General features: G+C 46.1%; 1 protein-coding gene across 4 annotated transcripts; it reads right to left on the reverse strand.

Moving 5' to 3' along the window:
• Window positions 1–143: 143 nt before the first annotated feature.
• On the reverse strand, window positions 144–20484 carry LOC133364775 (stonustoxin subunit beta-like). Of its 4 annotated transcripts, XR_009758025.1 has the most exons (5): window positions 18155–18397; window positions 11298–11437; window positions 8450–9979; window positions 4206–5056; window positions 146–3079 (listed from the first exon to the last, which is right to left on the reverse strand). XR_009758025.1 is itself a non-coding variant. In XM_061585573.1 (4 exons), the coding sequence occupies exons 2-4, from the start codon at window positions 11392–11394 to the stop codon at window positions 4923–4925; spliced, it is 1761 nt and encodes a 586-aa protein (XP_061441557.1). In that variant the 5' UTR covers window positions 11395–11437; window positions 18155–18397; the 3' UTR covers window positions 144–4922. The 4 variants fall into 4 exon arrangements, 3 of the variants coding, with proteins under 3 accessions (XP_061441557.1, XP_061441556.1, XP_061441555.1); XM_061585573.1 differs by having other exon boundaries at window positions 144–5056; XM_061585572.1 differs by lacking the exons at window positions 146–3079; window positions 4206–5056; window positions 18155–18397 and adding an exon at window positions 20029–20484 and having other exon boundaries at window positions 5074–9979.
• Window positions 20485–22716: the final 2232 nt, after the last annotated feature.

The following is a 22716-nucleotide window of genomic DNA, read 5'->3' on the forward strand; positions in this document are numbered from 1 at the left end:
CTGATATTTAAGTCACTGTTGATATTGAAAATGATCACTCTTCATATAAAAATATTATATTGCTAATATTAACTCTTTGTTGCAGTTTCTCTTTCTGCAGTTTACAGATGCAAAAATGAAGTCATTCTTAATAAGTTTATTTATTATCAAAAAGAGTTTGAAGCTGAAGATGCATTTATTCCAAATAAAAGAATAAAATGAATTGGATTTCTCTTCCCAAGTCTAATGAGTAGACAGCCTGTGCAACAGCAGTATTCGTATCCATAGTGTCCCTCTCACAGACAGTAACCCAGGGGGATGTACCAAAACAAGATTAAGGTGTTGGACTACGACTTGGGAGACCATGGTTCGAATCCCCACACAGCCACGAAGCTCACTGGGTGACCTTGGACCGGTCACTGCCTCTCAGCCTCATGAAAACCCTATTCAGAGGATAGCTATAAGTCGGAATCGACTTGAAGGCAGTACACACACCACACATTTAAAGCACATACCCCCCCCCAAAAATAATCTGGAAAATGTAGTTTGTTATGGGTGCTGCGAATTGTAGCTCTGTGAGGGGCAAACTACAGTTCCCAGGATTCGGGGGGGGGAGAAATGTGCTATAAATGGATGGTGTGTGCATGGCCTGAGTTATGTTATATGTTTATGTTCCTCGGCATGGTGAGAAAGCCAAGCAGGTTGTGTGCTGTGTGCACCATGCAGTTTACACTCAGTGCTTTCTCAGTCAGCAATTCTTTGAGTACAATTATTGCATTGCTGCTAATGTCCTGTAGCATGTCATCCTGTAGTATCTCATAATACTAGAACTCGTGGACATTCCAAGAAGCTGGCTGTTGGAAGATTCAGGACAGACAAAAGGAAGTACTTCTTTACTCAGCGCATAGTTAAACTATGGAATTTGCTCCCACAAGATGCAGTAATGGCCACCAGCTTGGATGGCTTTAAAAGAAGATTAGACAAATTCATGGAGGACAGGGCTATCAATGGCTACTAGCCGTGATGGCTGTGCTGTGCCACCCTAGTCAGAGGCAGCATGCTTCTGAAAACCAGTTGCTGGAAGCCTCAGGAGGGGAGAGTGTTCTTGCACTCGGGTCCTGCTTGCGGGCTTCCCCCAGGCACCTGGTTGGCCACTGTGAGAACAGGATGCTGGACTAGATGGGCCACTGGCCTGATCCAGCAGGCTCTTCTTATGTTCTTATGCTCTTATGTTCTTATCATTTAAAGATCTGATTTAGGAGTACCGTCTTCTTCCATATATATGAAACAACAACCATCTTATTTCTTAGCATAGAAAAAACATACGTTTTTAAAAGGCTGGAGAGTAGACAGAGCAGGACAGAAGGACACATAGAGAAGAACGTCAACAGACAGATAGATAAGTTGGTAACTTGGTCTTTTCACAGCAGTCTCTATATGATTCCGGGCTAGGCTAGTCCTCTTCCTCCCTGTCTTATTGTCCCTTCAGTGTTTCCACAGGTGGAAATTCTTCTTCTGCTTTCCGTCTGTCTGTTGGGATCCTCTTCTCAGCCTTCGGCTTTCCTCCCAGCTCACTGTCCCTGGGTGACCTCACCAAATCCCATGGCTTCTAGGGACATCTGTTGGCAGGTGACAACCAAATCTCTCTCTCTCAACTCCAGGCAGGGCTGAGAAAGACCCTTGACTGAAGCCCTGGAGATCACCCCCATCCAGTCAGTGTAGACAACACAAAGCCACATATGGAACAGCACACGCCTGCCAGAATTGTCCACCTCGCTACTTAAATCCTTCAATTTTCAGTGGCAGAACTTGGAAACTGCACTCTCCAACATGTTTCTGTGCATCAGATTCTCAAGTCAGCCAATCTGCTCTTTTGAACTCCTGCCCAATAACAGGCCATCACCCCATATATATGGCTTTTATTTGCGACACTTCTCAGCAGTACGGAGTAATGTCATTTCTCTTTTTTTGCTGCCCAGAGCCCACAGCACTTTTATCAATATATGAGTACCGGCAACCCATTTAAAAAAACCAATGATAGATAGATAGATAGATAGACAGACAGACAGACAGACAGACAGATAGATAGATAGATAGATAGATAGATAGATAGATAGATAGATAGATAGATAGATAGATAGATAGATAGATAGATAGATAGACAGACAGACAGAGACAGACAGATAGATAATGTGCTTGTGTGTTTACTTTGTTTCTTCCCTAGAGACAGGGGTCATTTTAATAACGTGGCATCTGGACCCTCAGAATTGGCAGTTGGCCTTCCCGCACCTCCTCCCCATCTTTTCCCAGTTAGGAGAACTTTACACAGAGGAGCTCAGCACATTAACGCTGGCAGAGGAGGTGGGGCAGAGTTGTGGCTGCCCACAGCCAATCACAGTGTAGGCTGTGAGCATGTGCAGTGTTGCTTCTTTCCTGGGTAGCAAGTTCTCAGAGTGAGCCAGGCAGCCATTTGGCTGCGGCCAGGGCCACCTGTGGGGTTGCAATGGCACCTGGCCTGTTGATTTTTGAGAACCGTCACCAGAGGGGGGGGAGACTGTGGACTGAGCCCCAGATGTCAGGGTGTGTGTCGTCATCATGACTTTTTAGACATTCCTGGAGTTGGGATTGGAGTTGGGAGGGTGAGGTGGCCATGGTGGACTCAGTGGGGGTGCTAACTACTAGCCCAGGCAGGTTTTTTCCTGTGGGATAGAAGGGAAATTGTGGCTGTGCACATCATGTCGGTGTTGCTGTTGTCTTCCCTGAAACCCTGCTGGGCTTCTGTTATTTGAAGAAAAACAATATTTATATGCAGGGTGGAGAAAGGAAGGGGTGTGATCTCTGGTTGTGATGAAGAGTGGTGGTATTTTTACATGCAAGCCTAAACATGTTGACTCAGAAATAAGTTCAGTGGGGGTAATTCAATGGGGCTTACTCCCAGATAAGTGGGGTTAGGATTGCAGCTTTAATTGTGAAAAGTTGCTGGAAGGGAGTTGGGGGAAATCAGGGCTGAATTTTAAAGAAAGGCTACAATTCTTTGATCCATGCATCTTCCCCTCTGCACACTTTCAGCTGTCTGTTGGAAGAGTATTTTCTGTTCTTCCTGCAAGAACATAAAAATAAATTTAATTCTTAGAAGGAGTTATGCAGGGCCTGAATGGGGTTAGTCAACAGTAATGAAAACGTTGCATTTTGAAAATGCTCAGTGGCTCTGACTGTGTTAAATCCCACTTTTGTTTTAAGGAGCTTTAGATAGTATTTCACAACAGGAGAAGCAACAAAACCAACCCTTTGAAGTAGGCTTTGAAGTAGGTTTAGTGTGTGTTCGGTGCTACTCACATTCCCTTTTAATTCAAATGGTTCACATGACATTACCAGCAAACAGAAGCTCTCACACAGTTTTCCTCCTGCAAATCTGTACTAACCCAATCCTCTGATTACAAAAAGGGAAAGAAAAACGTCTCCACTCCATTTCTCTAGTGCTTGCAGATGCTTTGCTCCAATGCTTTGAGGTGAGTGTCAATTGTTCCCCTCTCCACGCCCACTCCCTCCTCCTTCCTTCTTTCATTTCATTTCTTGTGGGCTAAAGAGCAACTTCTGGCTGCTCTCTCCAGTTCTGCAAGCCTTTTTTACATTGCCCCTAACTTGTGTGCAAAAGCATAACACTGCTCAAACAAAGATTTGTATTTCAGCTGTATCGTACCAGTGAAAATACAAATAATTGCACTTCTGGGTTGTTGTTTTTTAAATGAACCCTACTGGTAGAACAAACTGAGCTTGCTCGGTTGCCAGGTAACCAGGGGGAGTGGAAATGTTAAATTAGAAGGTGTGGTCATTAGAAACTGTATGATTGCTCCTTCCCCTCAGTATGAATAGAAAACACCGTGTTTGCAGCTGGCATTGAGCCTTTACTGTGGACGGTGCAAATAGAAAACGGAGGTAAAAACTGTTGTTCAGTAAAGCGAGTTATGAGACTCACAGACAGGGTTTTCAGTGAGAGAAGGAAACCTGCAATAAACGGGTTAAGCAGAGCAGAACAGAGCGCCAGGTTTGTCAAGGTCAGCAGCTGGTTGGCAAGTAGATAAGAAGGAACTTGCAGAAGCTCTGGTGTGGGGGAAAGTCGTTTGGAGTGAGAGAACTGTGTTTAGTGTTTTGTCAGTAAAGACTCTTACAAGAAACTTGCCTGGCCTGGCTTATTTACTGATCTATGCGACCCTAGAATTTCTTACTTGTATGATCTCTATACGCACACACCGACAAAAACAGCATCTTTTGTAATGCTCCCAGGTGGATAAGCCCTAAGTGGAGAGGTAATGATGGACCGAAGATCAGCTCATCAGCCTCATGGCGGAACAGAGAGTAGAACCCAGTCCCTCTCCACCATAACGACTCTCACAGCGTAACTTATCACATTAGTATGTTTTAAATAAATAAAATAAATAATAGGACACAACACTGTCATAATTTAAGCACTTTTAAAATCCACAGGTTTCAGTGAGAAATATTAGTATGCACTAATTTTTTCCGCTGAAACTTACGATATGTCCATCCTTTGGCGGCTAACCTGTGACCCTCCAGATGTTGCTGATTTACAGCTCCCATCACTCCTGAGCATTGGTCCTTCTGACTGTGACTCATGAGAGTGATTGTTCAGCCACCTCCTTGGCTACGCCTCCGTGACCCGCTTGGCTACATCCCCTCTCCCAGTCCAGGGGCCACTGGCCACTATTGCTCTGGTTACATGACTGACACCCCGAACTGCCTTCTTGGATGCCCCCAGATCCAGCAGTTGTTCCTTGCCCTTCCCTTCACTCACCTTTCTCCCCACCCTCCCGTTTCCTTACTTCCCCAGTTCATCCCAGCCTGTGACCTTTGCCCCCCCGTTCCACCATCCTCCACCACCACAAGGTCTCCTGCGCTCCCTCCAGGGTCTCGGCTCTTCCTCCTCAGCTGTGCCCGAGGCTTGGAGCCGCCTTCCGGAACATCCGTGGGAGGAGGTCTCCTCTCTTGCTTTCTTCAAGACCCATTTTTTCTGTAAAGATTTTGAAACAGCCCCCTGGATCCCATGATGCTTGTGCAACTGAAAAACAATGACACAAAAAGCAAACTTAGCTGTGTTGGCCCACAAGAAAAAATAGCAGCTCCACAGTGAGGCAATACTTTTATTGGGAACAACCAAAATGCCACAAAAGGGTGGCAAGCTTTTGAGGTTTCCAGAACTTTGGGGGTTTGAAGCAATCACCGGTCCTTTCCTGTTGGCCCCAGGCATCCCCACTTCCCTTCACCTTCCTCTGTCTGTTTTCCCCTCTCTGGGGTTTTAAGCTGTGAGCCCCTCAGGACTGGGACCACCTGACCCACTCCACACTGTAAAGCGCTCTGTGTGATGATGGTGCATATAAAATCAAAATATTAATTTGAAGTAGAAAATGATTCATTTTAGGCCTGTAGCAAAGCAATCCTATGCAGCCTTACCTGGAAGTAAGTCCCACTGAAAATAGTTGGCCTAAGTTCTTAGTAGAAATAGGACTGCATTGGTAGAGTGTTATGTTTTGAATGTTAAAGTTGTTTTAAATTGTGTAAAGCGCATATTATTTACCCTACCCCCAGAAAGAAAACCACGTTAGTTATATCCACTATCTACCTTATTTCTTGGGAAAGGGCCGTGAAGGTTCCCGTTTCATCCCCGCCAGGCCCTCCAGACCCCGGAGAGCCAATCATTGTAGACAATGTGTTCCTATTAATTTTTCCAATACATGGGAAATGATGACAAATGTGGAATACAGAAACAAAACTCAGAATAATTTTAAAACCTTAAGACCAGTCCGCCATTACTACTACTACTAGTAGTAAGTATGATGACGATTTAAGTTTGTGTGTCACCTACAGTGAAGCCTCTGGGAAACTTACAAAATAAAAAATACTGTTTAAAATACATGAATACAATTACATTTCACATAAAACATCAATAATTCATCCCTCCATTATACAAAATATAAAACCCTGTGAAGTCGGTTTTGCAGAGAGAGAGACTGGCCCAAGGTTATCCACAGAAATTTGAGCCAGGGTCTTCCCAGTCCTCACATGAGACTCTACCATTACAGCACATGGGGTCCCATCAATGTGTGGCTGCTGAAGGTATGTAATCAGCCTGCGTTTGAGTTTGTTTGGGGGTGGGGCTTTTTATTTTTATTTTTTTTAATCTCAGAGAGCAAGATCTCATGGGCCACCTTGTGAGAAGCTCAGAACTATTTGTTCCGTGTAAACCTTTATGATCTCAGAGGTACTTATTTTTATTTATTTATTTATTTAGAGCATGTGCATTCCACCGTCTGTCACAGGTGGCCTCAAAGCATTTTTAGTTAACTCAAAGGAACAAGAATGCAATCCACACCCAGAAATAGTTTTAGTTGCATTAAAGAGCTTGGAAAAGTTACTTTTTTTGAACTACAACTCCCATCAGCCCCAGCCAGCATGGCACTGGCTGGGGCTGATGGGAACTGTAGTTCAAAAAAGTAACTTTTCCAAGCTCCTTTAGTGTTCTCTGAGATCAAGAGGTTGATCCTGAAGATGGTGGTGGAGGAGGGTAGGATCAAATTGAAGCTGCTTAATTTATCTTAGGTCCCCATGTATTTAATCTATTAATCACACTATGATTGTGACATCTCAGAGTCTTAATAAATCTAACATTAAATGGCTGCTTATGAGAAGATGTTGCAAAGAGAAATTTGCATTAACAGCCTGCCCATGCCCAATGCACTACACACACACACTTTTAAATTCCCCTCTGGAACAATTCTTTACATGGGCAAGAACTGAACAAAAGAATTAGTAATCAATCACATTTGCTAGCATGTCTTAAAATGGCTGAATTAGACTGCTGGAGTGCAGCCACATAGTGCTGCGATGTTTTCAGGATTAGCTCATGGCTGAACATCTTCATAAGAGAGAAAGACTGGGTAGCTCATACAGTAAAGGTCTGTGTGGCGTCTCTCCCAGAATCCAAGGTATTCAGGAATTCCACAGATGTGCAAGATGTGTCTGTGCAGAGAGAGTCCAGATTCCTCCGAAAATGTATTTGGATAGCAATATACAAACCATTAAATATAAATTTGTATTTAGAAGAATGATGGTGGGAGTTACAATGAAGTGTTGCAGCATGGAGTGCCCCTGTTCAATGTTCCAGTCAACCAGCCATGCCCTCTTCTAGGATACTCCATTCCTCTTTCTCCCAGATCTCCTCCCAACCACTAACAGCTTCATTGGGCTATTGGGGAGGGGGGGGGAGGATTGTCCCTTTAGGCTTTTCTTCCTGAATACTTTTTGTGCTTCTGAAAACCTGGGGATTCTGGCAAGCAAGCTGATACTCCCCACCCCTCTCTCCATGGACGCCTCTGGACTACAATTCTGTAGGCAAGGACCAGCCATTAGAGGGAAGGATGCAATGGAACCCTCCTACGCATGTTGACTCAAAAGAAAGTCCCAATGATTTCAACGGAGCTTACTCCAAACAAAGCATGAATAGGATTTCACTGTTGGATTGATATCCATGTAAAAAGAAAAAGTTCAAAAATTCCTGGATCCAGAGGCATGAATAAGAAACTGGGCAATTCAGGAATCCATCAAGGGGTTGGCCATTGGCTCCTTCCAACTCTACTATCCTATGATTTTGATATATGCCCTGGGGAGACAGGGAGAAGCAGGGGGCGATGGTCGCCTTCCCTGTTCCAGTGGAACGGCCTTCCCCAAGCTGCTGCCCTGCAGCATGGTGGCTGGGCCTGATGGGACTGCAGTCCAAAAGACAGCCTGGGAGGCACCACGTTGGGGAAGGCTGCAGCAGTACCACTTCCTGAGCGTGTGGTCTGGATGATAGCTAAGGCAGGGCCGTGTGGGCAAGGATGAGGGCAGGGGCTGTGCAGCGGAGGAAGGCAGTGTGAGGCCAGAAGAGGCATCTCCACCAGCCACCACTGCCAGATCTTCCCCGTCTAAAAATCACTTGGGGCGGCCTCCTCACTGGGCTCACTCTCAAACCCATCTTCGTAAACAGCTATAACCCTGACTGTGGCCATCTTCTTCAGTGAAGACCTGGGCATCCAGCAGCTCTCCGCTTTCTCTCCTGTCCTCTGCTCCTCCCATTCGCCACCTGCCCTTCTCCTGAACTGCACCTTGTATTCCTTTACCACAACACCATCTGCGATGAAACTGGGGCTGTCCCATGTCATCTGGAGGTGGAAGCTAAAGCAGGAGTCTCCCTGCTGCAGGGTCGGTTTCCCTGGGGGACTCGAACGGAGGGTGGTCTCCACCACCTTGCTCACGTCGCTAAACTGGCTGATGCCTGATTTGCTCTCCACAGCGTATCTAAACTCATATTTGGTTGCTGGTTCCAGGCCTGTTACCAAGAACTTTTCCTCTCTCCCTTTTACATGTGCAAACATCCATTTCTCTTCCCCCAAAACCCCATACTGGACATAATAACCTGACACAGCTCCTTTCTCAGACTCTGCTGGCTTAAATGTCAGCTGAAACCTGTTGTAGGAGATAGCATCAACCTGCGGGGGGAGAGGCTTAGAGAGAAGTTCTAATTTAGTCCCTTCCAAAGATCCACTTTGGTACCAGAAGATCGCAGCGCCTGGATTGCTCTCGTCAGGACGCGAGGTCACCACAAACCGAATCTCCCCAGGCTGAGAATCAAGAGAAAAGGCAGCAAACACCATGGCTGCATTCTGGGCTCTTTCTAATATATCTTTGTCCTCAAACCATGGAGTGGATTTCTTGTTGTCTTCTGGGGAAGCCTTTGGTTTGCGTTCAGAGACTTGATCCAAGGTAGCATTTAACTTTTCCAGGTACACCTCCTTCACTTGCAACGAGGTGAATGTAAATGCAACTACAGTATCAATTTTGGGATCCAGCACCCTTTTAGCCAAGTCATCCTGGGAGGAAACCTTTCCTTTTGACAAGTCAAGGAAGAATTTCACGAAATAGACCTCTCGAAATTTCAAATCCAGGAATTCATTGAGTCGCTGGCTCCTGAATGCCGACTGCTCGTTCCTCCTCAGAATGTCCACCAAGGCAGATTCCTCTGCTCTTCCTCCACGGATAAAAGGCAAGACCTTTCCCACCTGTTTCCAGAACACCTGCCTGTATTGCTGGCACAGATCTTTGAACTGCAGGATTTTCTTCAGGATTTCTGGGAAAACTGTAGTAGTGGGATCCTGCAGAAGGTCGTTGCATCTCCTGTCAACTTCCCCCAAGTTCTCCAGAACTTTCTCAGCATCAGAGATCAATTTAGAGCTGATCTGACGCACCAGTCTTGCAGCTGTAGAGTCCAGCCTACTCAGTGGATAAAGCCAGACCTTCACAGGCACTGCCTTCTCTCCCTTGTCGCCCAACATTTTGGGGAGGCTGGAATATATTTTCAAGGCTTCTTCATAAGTTGTGGGATTGCTCTCTAGTGCAAAATCCCCATAGAAAGTACAGCTCAACTTTTCAACAATTGCCTTTTCCTTCCCTTCCAACTTGAGTCCTCCTTCCCTTTCCCTGCCTAGGCAAAACAGGGGTATCTTTGTTACCATGATGTGGAGCCTGGCGTGAATATCTTGAATGCTGTCAGAGGAAGAAGACATTTGATCAAACACAAAAAAGGCATGGGCTCCATACAGAATCCTTATGACCACATGGGTGGCTTGGCCTTGGCTAAAGGCCCCCGGGAAAGTGATATGTTGCTGCCCAAGTTGGCACATGGTCAGCTGCTTGAAGTGCGTGGTGGCAGAGCACTTGAGGGTTACGCGGGCCTGGCATGTCGACTTCTGGGTGTCCCAAAGGAATTTGGCTGATCCGTCCACCTTGACCAGCCCCCCCAGGAAACTAGCCTTGAGAGATCCTGAGACGTTCAGAGCAAAGGCCTTGTTAGAGATCGTGTCAAACTCAATGACTTCTGTCGCGGTGTTGGGCTGCGGCTGGGCATCAGTGTTGTCACTCAGAGTCTCTCGATCCCACAAAGTGATGCCTGGAATAGGGCAAAGATGTGGTGAGAGATAAACACAATGGGATGTGGCATAGCATGTCTAGATGGGCTGCACAATGCTCAGTTTTACATGTTCTTTTTGCCAAGTTGTATGACGACAGTTCTGCTTAAGGTTCCCAAAGGATATTGCCATCTGGATACTACAGTCTTATACAAGTGCAGCTAGGGCCAAAGCTATACGTCATGTTAGGTGTATATATTTGCACCTTTTTTGCACAAATGGCTCCAGTCCAGATAAGGACCGGGGGGCGGGGTAGAGAGGGCTTTAACTCTTTGCCCTCATTATGGTCCAGTCTGGATTGGTGAACCTGTGCATGGAATTTGCATAGGAAATAATGGGACTTGCTTTTCCAATGCAAATTGCAGATGCACGTAGCCCCATTCAGATGAGGACCACAGCCAAGCCTTCAGTGTTATAGCACCACCAGCTCCCACACAAGGGTCCTGTCCAGATCAGGCTCCCCTATCCTTATTATTTGTGTTATAAATAAATAAATAAAAACCCTGCGCTTAAAAGCACAGACACATCGCTAACTTAACATGGAGCTCGGTCCTTACAACACGCATAGCCAGAGACGGAAACATCCACACTGAGCAGAAATAAACTGTGCAGCATAAGGTATGTTTGCTGAGCCATTCTAACGTGAGTGTCTGGTAAGGTATTTTCATAAGAGAATCAGAGGGTTGAAGGAGAGATTTCGTTTAAATCACCCTCCATGCTCCAAATGTAAATTCTCCCTGCCACATATACACGCATGTGCCCACAAGCACTCTTCTACCTTTGTGTCCCCCAGAAGCACAAAAGTATTTGGGAACCCCCAAGATACCTTCTAAAGCACAGCTTGGAAAAGTTACTTTTTTGAACTACAACTCCCATCAGCCCAATCTAGTGGCCATGATGGCTGGGGCTGATGGGGATTGTAGTTTTAAAAAGTAACTTTTCCAAACTCTGTTCTAAACAAACATGTAGTTGTTCTTAGGGATAGTTCTCACACACCACATGAAAATCCATATTAGAAATAGTGCCAACACATCCCACTATTCCACAGCCTCTGCAAGGCTGGAAGATATATTCCAGATATTTGAGGACAGAAGGGCTGGTGCTAGAAATTTTTGTTCTCTACATAGAAACCTCAGCTCTTGCAGTGCTGTTACTAGAGGATGTTCCTGAGACTTTTTGGAGGTCTGGGTTAAGAGTTTGGAGAAGGTTTGCTCCTGATTGTGGGAGAGAAGGTTTGGCTGGGGAAAAAGTCCTCCTCGTTGTTTGGGCACAAGTGGAGGCAGGGAAATGTCCATTCACCTGGGAGGAGGATGTCGCTTCGGCAGTCGTAGAGCATCCCCAACTGGAACGGGCGGCCTAGAGCCGCCATCTCAATCGCCTGTCCACTTGCATCCATTGCTTAGCCCTTGGGGTGCTCCCTGTGTTCTGTGGTGGCTTTTCTGCAAGACATGGGACAGGAGACACATGTCAGGAGGTCAAAATACAGTAGAAGCACAACAGGGCAAGGCATGGCAAAAAATCAAGTCCTGGGAGTACCAGCTGGCCATTCCTCTGGCTGTTTCCCTTCATTTATGTTGACCCAAATCCCAGCTTCTAAGAATAATTTGACTCTGCCTCTGAGAGGCATGTGCTTTCAGCTGCAGAGTGGTTAAAACTGGGTGTGTTGTCAGGCTAGAGAAATAAGCTTCACATAAAATCCCTCCCCTAGTTGTGAGCTCCTGGATGTGTGTTGGACAAGTGTCTCTATCTTTCTTTGGCTGCAAACACACCACCATATGTTTAAAGTTCATTTCCTCCCCCCCCCAAAAAATCCTGGGAATTGTAGTTCATTAAAGGTGCTGAGAATTGTAGCGCTGTCAGGAGTGATCTACACTTCCCAGGATTCTCAGGGGGGTGCTTTAAATGCATGGTGTGCGCGCAACCTCTCTCAGCCCCAGTTCCCTGTCTGTAAAAATGCAGATGCTAAAGGCATCCCTCACAAGCTTGAGGGAGGGCTGTGGTTTAGCGGTATAGCCAGAGCTTGGAAAAGTTACTTTTTTGAACTACAACTCCCATCAGCCCAATCCAGTGGACATTCTGGCTGGGGCTGATGGGAGTTGTAGTTCAAAAAAGTAATTTTTCCAAGCTCTGGAGCACCTGCTGTGCGTGCAGAAGGCCCCAGGTTCAACCTCCGGCAGCATCTCCAGGCAAGATTGGGAATGTCCCCTGCCTGAAGTGCCGCTCTCCGCCTCTGTAGTCTCCTAGAACCATCTCTGTCGCTTCAGGCTCAGGTAGCCTCGGTGGCACGGAGTGCCTTCTACCAACTTCGGTTGGTGGCCGAGCTACGCCCCTATCTGGACAGGGATAACCTGGCTTCAGTTGTCCATGCTCTGGTAACCTCCAAGCTAGATTACTGCAATGCTCTCTATGTGGGGTTGCCTTTGAAGATGGTTCAGAAACTGCAGGGACCAGAAGGTTTGAACATATAAAACCGATTCTGGCCCGCTTGCATTGGCTGCCTGTATGTTTCTGAGCTCAATTCAAGGTGCTGGTTTTAACCTATAAAGCCTTACATGGCTTGGGACCACAATACCTGATGGAACGCCTCTCCCAACGTGAACCCACCCGTACACTATGAACATAAGAACATAAGAACATAAGAAGAGCCTGCTGGATCAGGCCAGTGGCCCATCTAGTCCAGCATCCTGTTCTCACAGTGGCCAACCAGGTGCCTGGGGGAAGCCCGCAAGCAGGACCCGAGTGCAAGAATACTCTCCCCTCCTGAGGCTTCCGGCAACTGGTTTTCAGAAGCATGCTGCCTCTGACTAGAGTGGCAGAGCACAGCCATCATGGCTAGTAGCCATTGATAGCCCTGTCCTCCATGAATTTGTCTAATCTTCTTTTAAAGCCATCCAAGCTGGTGGCCATTACTGCATCTTGTGGGAGCAAATTCCATAGTTTAACTATGCGCTGAGTAAAGAAGTACTTCCTTTTGTCTGTCCTGAATCTTCCAACATTCAGCTTCTTTGAATGTCCACGAGTTCTAGTATTATGAGAGAGGGAGAAGAACTTTTCTCTATCCACTTTCTCAATGCCATGCATAATTTTATACACTTCTATCATGTCTCCTCTGACCCGCCTTTTCTCTAAACTAAAAAGCCCCAAATACTGCAACCTTTCGTCATAAGGGAGTCGCTCCATCCCCTTGATCATTCTGGTTGCCCTCTTCTGAACCTTTTCCAACTCTAGAATATCCTTTTTGAGATGAGGCGACCAGAACTGTACACAGTATTCCAAATGCGGCCGCACCATAGATTTATACAACGGCATTATGATATCGGCTGTTTTATTTTCAATACCTTTCCTAATTATCGCTAGCATGGAATTTGCCTTTTTCACAGCTGCCGCACACTGGGTCGACATTTTCATCGTGCTGTCCACTACAACCCCGAGGTCTCTCTCCTGGTCGGTCACCGCCAGTTCAGACCCCATGAGCGTATATGTGAAATTAAGATTTTTTGCTCCAATATGCATAATTTTACACTTGTTTATATTGAATTGCATTTGCCATTTTTCCGCCCATTCACTCAGTTTGGAGAGGTCTTTTTGGAGCTCTTCACAATCCCTTTTTGTTTTAACAACCCTGAACAATTTAGTGTCATCAGCAAACTTGGCCACTTCACTGCTCACTCCTAATTCTAGGTCATTAATGAACAAGTTGAAAAGTACAGGTCCCAATACCGATCCTTGAGGGACTCCACTTTCTACAGCCCTCCATTGGGAGAACTGTCCGTTTATTCCTACTCTCTGCTTTCTGCTTCTTAACCAATTCCTTATCCACATGAGGACCTCTCCTCTTATTCCATGACTGCTAAGCTTCCTCAGAAGCCTTTGGTGAGGTACCTTGTCAAACGCTTTTTGAAAGTCTAAGTACACTATGTCCACTGGATCACCTCTATCTATATGCTTGTTGACACTCTCAAAGAATTCTAATAGGTTACTGAGACAGGACTTTCCCTTGCAGAAGCCATGCTGGCTCTGCTTCAGCAAGGCTTGTTCTTCTATGTGCTTCATTAATCTAGCTTTAATAATACTTTCTACCAGTTTTCCAGGGACAGAAGTTAAGCTAACCGGCCTGTAATTTCCGGGATCCCCTCTGGATCCCTTTTTGAAGATTGGCGTTACATTTGCCACTTTCCAGTTCTCAGGCACAGAGGAGGACCCAAGGGACATGTTACATATTTTAGTTAGCAGATCAGCAATTTCACATTTGAGTTCTTTGAGAACTCTCGGGTGGATGCCATCCGGGCCCGGTGATTTGTCAGTTTTTATATTGTCCATTAAGCTTAGAACTTCCTCAACATCAAAGGCCCTCCTCCGGGTGCCTACTCCGAGGGAAGCTGGGAGTCTGGCAACAAGGGAGAGGCCCTTCTCAGTTGTGGCCCCCAAATTACGGAATGATTGTTGTGACGAGGTGCGCCTGGCGCCACCACTGTTATCTCTTCGGCGCCAGGTCAAGACTTTCCTCTTCTCCCAGGCATATGTATTTTTAAATTTTTTTTAATTTTTTTTAATTGTGTTTTTAAATTGTTTTTTGTGTTTTAAAATGTGTATATTTGTTTTTATTGTTTTTAATTGCTGTAAACTGCCCAGAGAGCTTTGGCTATGGGGCGGTATATAAATGTAATAAATAAATAAATAAATAATGTAGACAGTCCTGAGCTGGGTGGACCAGTGGTCTGAATAGCAGACCGCTTCCTATGTTCCTATTTAAATCAGCCCTATATTGCGATTCAGTTACAAGGGAAGGGCCATCGCTCAGTGGCAGATCATCTGTTTTGCCTGCAGAAGGGCCCAGGTTCAGTCCCCGGCAGAATCTCTAGGTTGGGCTGAGAAAGACTCTCTGTCTGAAATTCTGGAAAGCTGTTGCCAGTCAACATTGACTGTCCTCAGCTAGATGGACCAATGGTCTGACTTGGTGTAAAGCTGCCTCTTATCTATAGGAACATATGGACTCTTCTGGGTGTGGGTGGTGGGTTACACTTCCTCTTCAGGAGCAGGTCTGCAGTCTAGAGCAGTGGTTGCCAACCTTTATGAGTACGAGACCCCCTTTATAAGCTCAAATGTTTTTGTGACCCCCTCCCCCCAGGGAGGCAGGCTGGCTGCCAGGAAGGAAGGGGGAAAGCGGCCTTTCCTCGCAGCCTTGCTTCTGTTTGCTTCACAAAAAGCCCTCTCCTCTCGTTCTGAGCAAGGGCGTAGTCAGCAGTGGCAGTGCGAGGAGTCGGGAGTCGGTGATAGTAATCCCCTCTTCTTCCTGGTAGCTGCACCCTCAGCCTCCTTTGGCGTCTGCTACGTGTTTTATAGGCAGATGCCTGCCCTTGGTGTGCCTGAAAGACGCTCTGGTGCTTCAGCAAAAGTCCTCCCCTCTCGTCTGGAGCAAGGGGGAGGTGTCATCTGCAGCCGCAGCGGGAAGCAGACAGCGTCCAGGGAGTTAAGACGTTTTTTTAAAAATTAATAAATAATTAATTTCTCTACAGTTCACGGCCCCTTCTGGATTACTTTGTGGCCCCCCTGGGGATCACGGACCCCAGGATGGAAACCACTGGTCTAGAGGATGAACCCAGTTCAGCCCACAGGGCTTCAACTGGCATCCATAGCCCCCAGAGGGCCTTTTATCAGCTTGGGCTGTGTTGCCAACGACTTCCTCGTACTTTCTACACCCTTCCTAGAAGAGAGAGATCTGGCCATGAAGACACACACTGGTGGCAACTCTAGATTAGACTAATGGCATGTAGTCTGCACAGGGCCTGCCTTTGAAACTTGCTCTGAAATGTTGGCTGGTCCAGAATGCAGCAGAGCCTAAAGATTTTTTCCTAGTTATTTTGTTTACAAATTCATGGAGGACAGGGCTATCAATGGCTACTAGCCATGATGGCTGTGCTCTGCCACCCTAGTCAGAGGCAGCATGCTTCTGAAAACCAGTTGCCGGAAGCCTCAGGAGGGGAGAGTGTTCTTGCACTCGGGTCCTGCTTGCGGGCTTCCCCCAGGCACCTGGTTGGCCACCGTGAGAACAGGATGCTGGACTAGATGGGCCACTGGCCTGATCCAGCAGGCTGATCCAGCAGGCTCTTCTTATGTTCTTATGTTTAGCAGAATTTCTAGGCCACTTAACATTAAAATACCAAGGCGGTGTACAAAAAGAAAAGAAAAGAAGAGGGCATCATATAAAAACAATCCCATGTAATAAAAGCATTCACATGATCATAATGCTACCTGCAGACAAAAATTAACCATTGCTAATCTGGAAAGGCCAGAGTGAAAGGAAAGGCTTTCAGACTAGGCCAAATCCCCAAAATCATAGGAGGTTAGGCACCATGCTACAGAAGGCCCTAGTCTGAAGGCACCTGCAAACCAAACCCCAGAGGTGTTCACCCACACCAGCAGGGCCTCATCATCAGCCCATCAGGGTGTAGGGGAATGGCCGACTAACACGTAAGCTGGTCCCAAGCTGGATAGGCCTGCTGAGAGATCAAGGAAAATCAACAGGGTCACACTCCCCTTTTTTCTCTCCCAATAAAGGTCATGCATCAGGGTGACCAGGGCTAATTTGGTACCAAAGCCAGCCCTGAACCCAGACTGAAATGGGTCTAGATCATTGGTCTCATCTATGAGTGCCTTCAGCTGCATGTACCAGTTAAGGAGGTGTTAGTACTTGGGCAGTAACTGTCAAGAACCATGGGATGCAGGGTTGGTTTATTTAGGAGTGGTTGCACCACTGCCTCCTTAAAGGAACCCACCCAAGCACCACTCCATCACATAAAAAATGTTTCCTACATCCTAGGCCCACACACACACCCTGGCTAGCTTTAAAGAGCCAAGAGGGGCAAAGGTTGAGAGTGCTGGTGGTTGGTCACACCACGTCAAGCTCCTTGTGCGCATCGTCCAACTGCATCAGATGGAACTAGGCTGGATAGTGCATTGGACAGCTTAGTTGACATTAGAACATAAGGAGAGCACTGCTGGATCAGTCCAGTGGCCCATCTAGTCTACCATCCTGTTCTCATAGTGTCCAACCAGTTGGATCTGCCAGTTATTAACGTGATTTGGCCCTGAGTAGGTTTGCCAGGTTCTTGGCCTGAGACTGATCCTGTATCTTTAGGAGAAGAGAAAGTCAGCCAAGTGCAGGTGTTCTGGCAACTCTGTAATGGGAAAAAACCACAAGGTGGAATTCTCCCTCCCCCCTCCACAACCTTTAAAGATACAGAAGACCTCTTGGTTGCCAGGCCCAGCCTCCAAGAGGTCTTCTTAAAAGTTGTGCAGGGGGAAGGAATTCCACCTTGTGGTTTTTCCCATTACAGTGTTGCAAGAACACCTGCACTTGGCTGACTTTCTCTTCTCCTAAAGATACAGGATCAGTCTCAGGCCATGGACCTGGCAACCCTACCCTTGAGGGTACATGGCTGGAGCCTGTGCTAGGAGCCCAGCCAGGGAGCTGCCTGTAACCTTGTGACTGGATCAGTGAAATGTACACGATCATGTTAGAGATTTCCTGCCCCAGAAAAAAAATCAGGAACTGGAGAAGAGCTTTTCCACATAGGACCAAAAGCCAAACCAGTTGAACATACCACTTTCCCTTAAACCATCCAAAGCTGTTTACAACAACAACAAATTCGGATCAAACACTAAAAACGACTGTAGAAACAACTTAATGACCAGAAGCCACAAGAGAAGCTGTCTAAAATCAGATTGTTCAGATCAAAGCAGACTAATGCAACAGAAGTGTCCAGAAAATCCACAAACAGGTCAAGAAGGCAAGAGGCCTCTCCTGTTTCTCCCCCAGCATCTGGCATCAAGTGGTAGGCTGCCTCTGAACCTGGAGGTTCCACTAACATCCATTACTAGATCTGTCCTCTGTTCTATGGGTTTAATCAAGAGCAGATGTGGAACAGGGATTTCATAGTGGTGGCACCCTTCTCTTCCCCCCCCCCCAAATTCCTTAAGCCAAGAAGAATTCTGCCAGGCTCCATCCTGGCACACCTTTCCCCAGCAATGGTCACAATTGATGAAGACATTTGCATACACCTAAAGCAGAAGTGGATCTATTGGGATACCCAACAGCACTCAGGACTTTACAAATCTCTGCTTCATCAGCTGTCCTCAGGTTCGCTTGTGCTTACCTGGGCATCAAGACCTTCAGCTTTGCCTTCCTGTGTCCAGGGCCCAAAATGGAACATATAACCCCAACTATCACTGGCCAGGGCAGGGGAAGGTACATGAGGAGTCCAACCCAGTAATTTTAATCCATTTTCATGCATCCCATAAAGTAGGCTCCAGTTGTCTTCTCCTGCGCCATGCAGTCACAGACTTAACAGCCACCAGACCCCAAGACCTTCTGACTAACTAAAGTGTGACTTTGCCGCTTGAGATACATGGGGTGGTGGTGGAGGAACAAACAAGTGTTGCAGCCTGATAAGGCCTGTTGCTCTGGGTGGGACCCCTCACTTGGCCAAGGATGGGAGAGGAGGCTGCTTCCGTTTGCCCTTGGGCATCCGACACAGGGCGGTGCCATGCAAGAGGATGGGAAGGGAGGTGCTCTGAGAGCCAGTCCAGAAGGTGGAGTGGGCAGGTTCTTAACCTTCTTCCTTCCGTGAGGCCTCCCCCCCTCCACTCTTCTGCTTGTAAGCTTCTCTTTCTGGGACTGGATCCGGGGGGGGGGGGAGTAGTGAGTGGGAGACCACTGTTGCCCTCATGTCCTGCTTGCATTGCCTGTGGTCTGTGGTCATTGCCTGTGGTCTGACCCACCTGCAGGGTTCTCCTTATGTTACTGGAGGCATTCCCCAAAAAATCCTGGCATCTGGCAAAAAGCCTGGGAGAGCAATCAGGGGCAGGGCGCTTCCACACTGCAGAGCAGTCTAGAGCTCCACCTAAGGTGGATCTCATGTGCACACACTCATGCTCTGACACAAAATATTGCTGCTGTAGTCAAGGCTGATTGATAAGCAAGAGGGAGAGGTGCAGCCCATTTTTTGAGATGCAGCAACTGACTGCACCATCTTCTTTGGTGTGTCTTGGGAGCAGAGCTTGGTCACGGAGGAAGGAGCTGAGGACAGCTGAGAAATCTTTGCAGTTTAAAAATGTACCTATGGCCAACAGATATTTTTATCAAACTTTAAAAAGCAGGAAAATTGGGCAGCTATAGTGAATGCACCAAGAGAGCAGGACACCTGACCTCCTCTCTGAGATATTGTACTGCCCTACAAATTTGTAAAAATACAAACGCAATTTGGTTTGGACTTTCACAGTCCAATCCACTTCCTGTGTAGCTTGGAAGAATTTGGTAACATGTGCCTCTTTAGAACACTGATAGTTGGTTCTTACATGCCTGCGCTATTATCAACTCCAATGTTAATTTTCTTAAATTAATTAAAAATCAGCGATGGATTTTTTAAACTTTTAAACCGCAGAAGATGAAGGTCAGAGTATGGGGCAAGGTCAGTTATAGGATTACAGGTAATCTGTAAAAGTGGCTGATTTTTAATTAATTTCAACAAACTATGAGAACACTAACAGAAAAAAGTCCACAAGGGTCTGGATTTTTTTTACTCTTGTTTCAGACTTTAAAGTCTGGATTCTCTCTGACTGTTTTGCGCATCGCCGTGAAAACTTAGGGGATTGTTAAGCAAGCATTTCTGAGTTCACGACCCTAAGTTTTGTAAGATTTGTTTTGAAATGAGCTTATGGGAAGCAGCAGAATGGTATGGGGCATGTTTTCAATTTAACATGGTGGAATGTAAAAAAAATCCATGCTGGCTATAGTATACAGGCACTCTTGTGGCTGTATATTTATTTGCATCACTGTCTGCTATCTAGCGTAAGTTACATAAGTTACATCACTTACAAAAAGATTTACGTAACTTATTTTCATTTAAATATAAAAGAACATCAGCAAACTGTAAAAATAAGGTAGTTAATTATGTATCATTTGCAGACTTAAAAAGAATGATGTGAACGAATACAGATCATCTTCAGTTGACTGCTGCCTGCTCCTCACCCCAGACAAACACGCAAACGGCAGCAACCTCTCCTTCCTTTTCTGTTTTTCTCAGAATTCTCTGGCCATCCCAGGGTACTTTCCCTTCTAGTTCAGAAGAAGTTGGAGGGTGTTGGTCCAACCAGGCAGACTCGCTGGGCTCGTGCTCTCTTCCTTCTCAGTGCACTGCTGCCACTTGGATCCTGAGCAGACTCTCCACAGTGTTCTATTTAAAAACAAGGTGCTCTTTTTTACTGTCTCTCTTGAATGTGACTAATTCAGGGCTGTGAAAGCCTTCCACGTTGCCATGCCTAAGCCTAACCAGGCATGGACTCCTCAGAGGATGTAGCGACACCCCACAGGCCAAAGACCTTGAGGGGCAGGCAGGGGCCATGAACCCAATGCTGAGGATCCCTTTGAGGGGCCCTCTGGACTGATACTGGATGAAGAACCCCTGGAACTGTCAGAGGAGGTGGTGAAGCTCCCCCCTCCCAAGTCCTTGACGGTGTCGGCCCCAAAAGGGTCCGGTCCAGGCCAAAGAGCAATGGCACAATATGCAGCTATGGACTCAGAGTCCCTGGTCTGCTTGTGAGTAGGGGTCTACAGAGTAAGCAATCCCTGCTATCGGCCAGCAGCTGTGATTAGGGCATGGTTTAAGAAGCCAGAGTATATAAGGCCTCCCTCGTGAGCCCTTTAATTGCTGGAAACAAGAGAGGTCTCTGCCTGCTGGTTCTTTGATGCTTTGGGCCAACGCCTCAATTTGCCTTGCGACCGAACTGGTGACTGGACTTGCCTGTTGTTTGATCTTGGCCTGTACCTGGCCCTTGCCTCTTATGGTGCTCTTGTGGTTTGACTTTGAACTGAGAGCCTGGCCTCTGAGGGCATCCCCTGTAGTGTGACACATGTTGTAATATTCCATAGCAGATTCTACCACATCATGTTCCAATGAAGGGTATAAAAAAACCTGAAGATTTCTTGGGGGACACCCTGAAAGGCAGGTCCGAGGGTAAGGGATGTAGCTCAGTGGCAGAAGATCTGCCTTGCCTGCCGAAGGCCCCAGATTCAATCCCCGATGGTCTCTCCAGGTAGGGCTGGGAATGTCCCTTGCCTGAAAACATAAAGAGCTGCTGCCAGTCAGTGTAGACAGTCCGAGGGCTCTACACCTACTCTGTATGAAGCCCAAAGTACAAGCCAAATTGGGGTGATTTGGGGTGTTTTGCAATGGCTATAGAGTGGGATGGAATAACGGTTTTCCCATTATTATTATTATTATTATTATTGTTATTATTATTATTATGATGCTCCTCCTCCCAGCAGGAGCCTTGGGTGGCAAACAAAAATGCTAAAAACATTCTAAAACATCTTAAAAACAGAAGAATTTAAAAGCATCTTTTTAAAAATAGATCTTAAAACATATTAAAAAGCAATGACACAGACTGGGGAAAAGTCACTACTTAAAAGGCTTGTTGAAAGAGGAAGGTCTTCAGTAGGCACCGAAACAATAACAGAGATGGCGCCTGTCTAATATTTAAGGGGAGGGAGTTCTACAGGGCAGGTCCCACTACACTAAAGGTCCGTTTCCTACGTTGTGCGGAACAGACCTCCTGATAAGATGGTATCTGCAGGAGGCCCTCACCTGCAGGGCGCAGTGATCGACTGCGTATAGAAGGGGTAAGACGGTTTTTCAGGTACATGATCAGGAACAGAATGCAGCAATCAAAGCAGGGAGTGTGAGGGAAGTGCCTGCTTTCCTGGATATGCATGTGCTTTTATTTCTAGTGCCTCTTCTACAAATTACACAGTTACAGATGTTAAATTTTAATATGTATCAAGTTGCCCAAATGTTTTGTGGGTGTTGCCTTCACAGCATGGGCTGTGCCAAGGGGGAATTTACATATATCCATATATGATTTCTATATAGCCATATATATATAAGTTAGGAAATATATTTTAAGAAGTATAATGAGTATGAAACTTGTAACAAACCAACTTTCAGGCACCTGAACTTGAGCAAAATCAGGCCTGTATATGATTAACATTTGATACATCGTTATGTTGCTTAAGGCCATAGATGTGTAGAACATGTTTCAATAACAACAGATATGCCAGGTAGGCTCGGCTGATCAGAAACAATGGAATATGCTATGTGCTGGGTATGCATGGCAGACCAATCATAATAATATAATGTTGTGCTTGGTAGTAACTGGTTTCAACTGGCCTCGAAGAACATCAGTCAAGGGGACAGCAGAAACAATGGTAACATTAGTCCTGTAGACAGAATATTGGAATATTATTGCATATTATGGAAGCATCAAACTTGGAGGGAGAAACATCAATAATTTAAGATATGCAGACGATACCATACTACTAGCAGAAACCAGTAATGATTTGAAACGAATGCTGATGAAAGTTAAAGAGGAAAGCACAAAAGTAGGACTACAGCTGAACATCAAAAAGACCAAAGTAATGACAACAGAAGATTTATGTAACTTTAAAGTTGACAATGAGGACATTGAACTTGTCAAGGATTATCAATACCTTGGCATAATCATTAACCAGAATGGAGACAATAGTCAAGAAATCAGAAGAAGGCTAAGACTTGGGAGGGCAGCTATGAGAGAACTAGAAAAGGTCCTCAAATGTAAAAATGTATCACTGAACACTAATGTCAGGATCATTCAGACCATGGTATTCCCGATCTCTATGTAT

This window comes from Rhineura floridana, chromosome 10, assembly GCF_030035675.1.
Source record: "Rhineura floridana isolate rRhiFlo1 chromosome 10, rRhiFlo1.hap2, whole genome shotgun sequence".
NCBI lineage: Eukaryota > Metazoa > Chordata > Lepidosauria > Squamata > Rhineuridae > Rhineura > Rhineura floridana.

What these genes read in the sequence shown, in the direction of transcription:
- LOC133364775 (XM_061585572.1), bottom strand. Translation starts at nt 11,394, where the DNA reads ATGGATGCAAGTGGACAGGCGATTGAGATGGCGGCTCTAGGCCGCCCG. An exon ending in AAGCGACATCCTCCTCCCAG is followed by an intron (nt 9,980 to 11,297) that starts GTGAATGGACAT and finishes GCCCTATTCCAG; the next exon opens with GCATCACTTTGTGGGATCGA.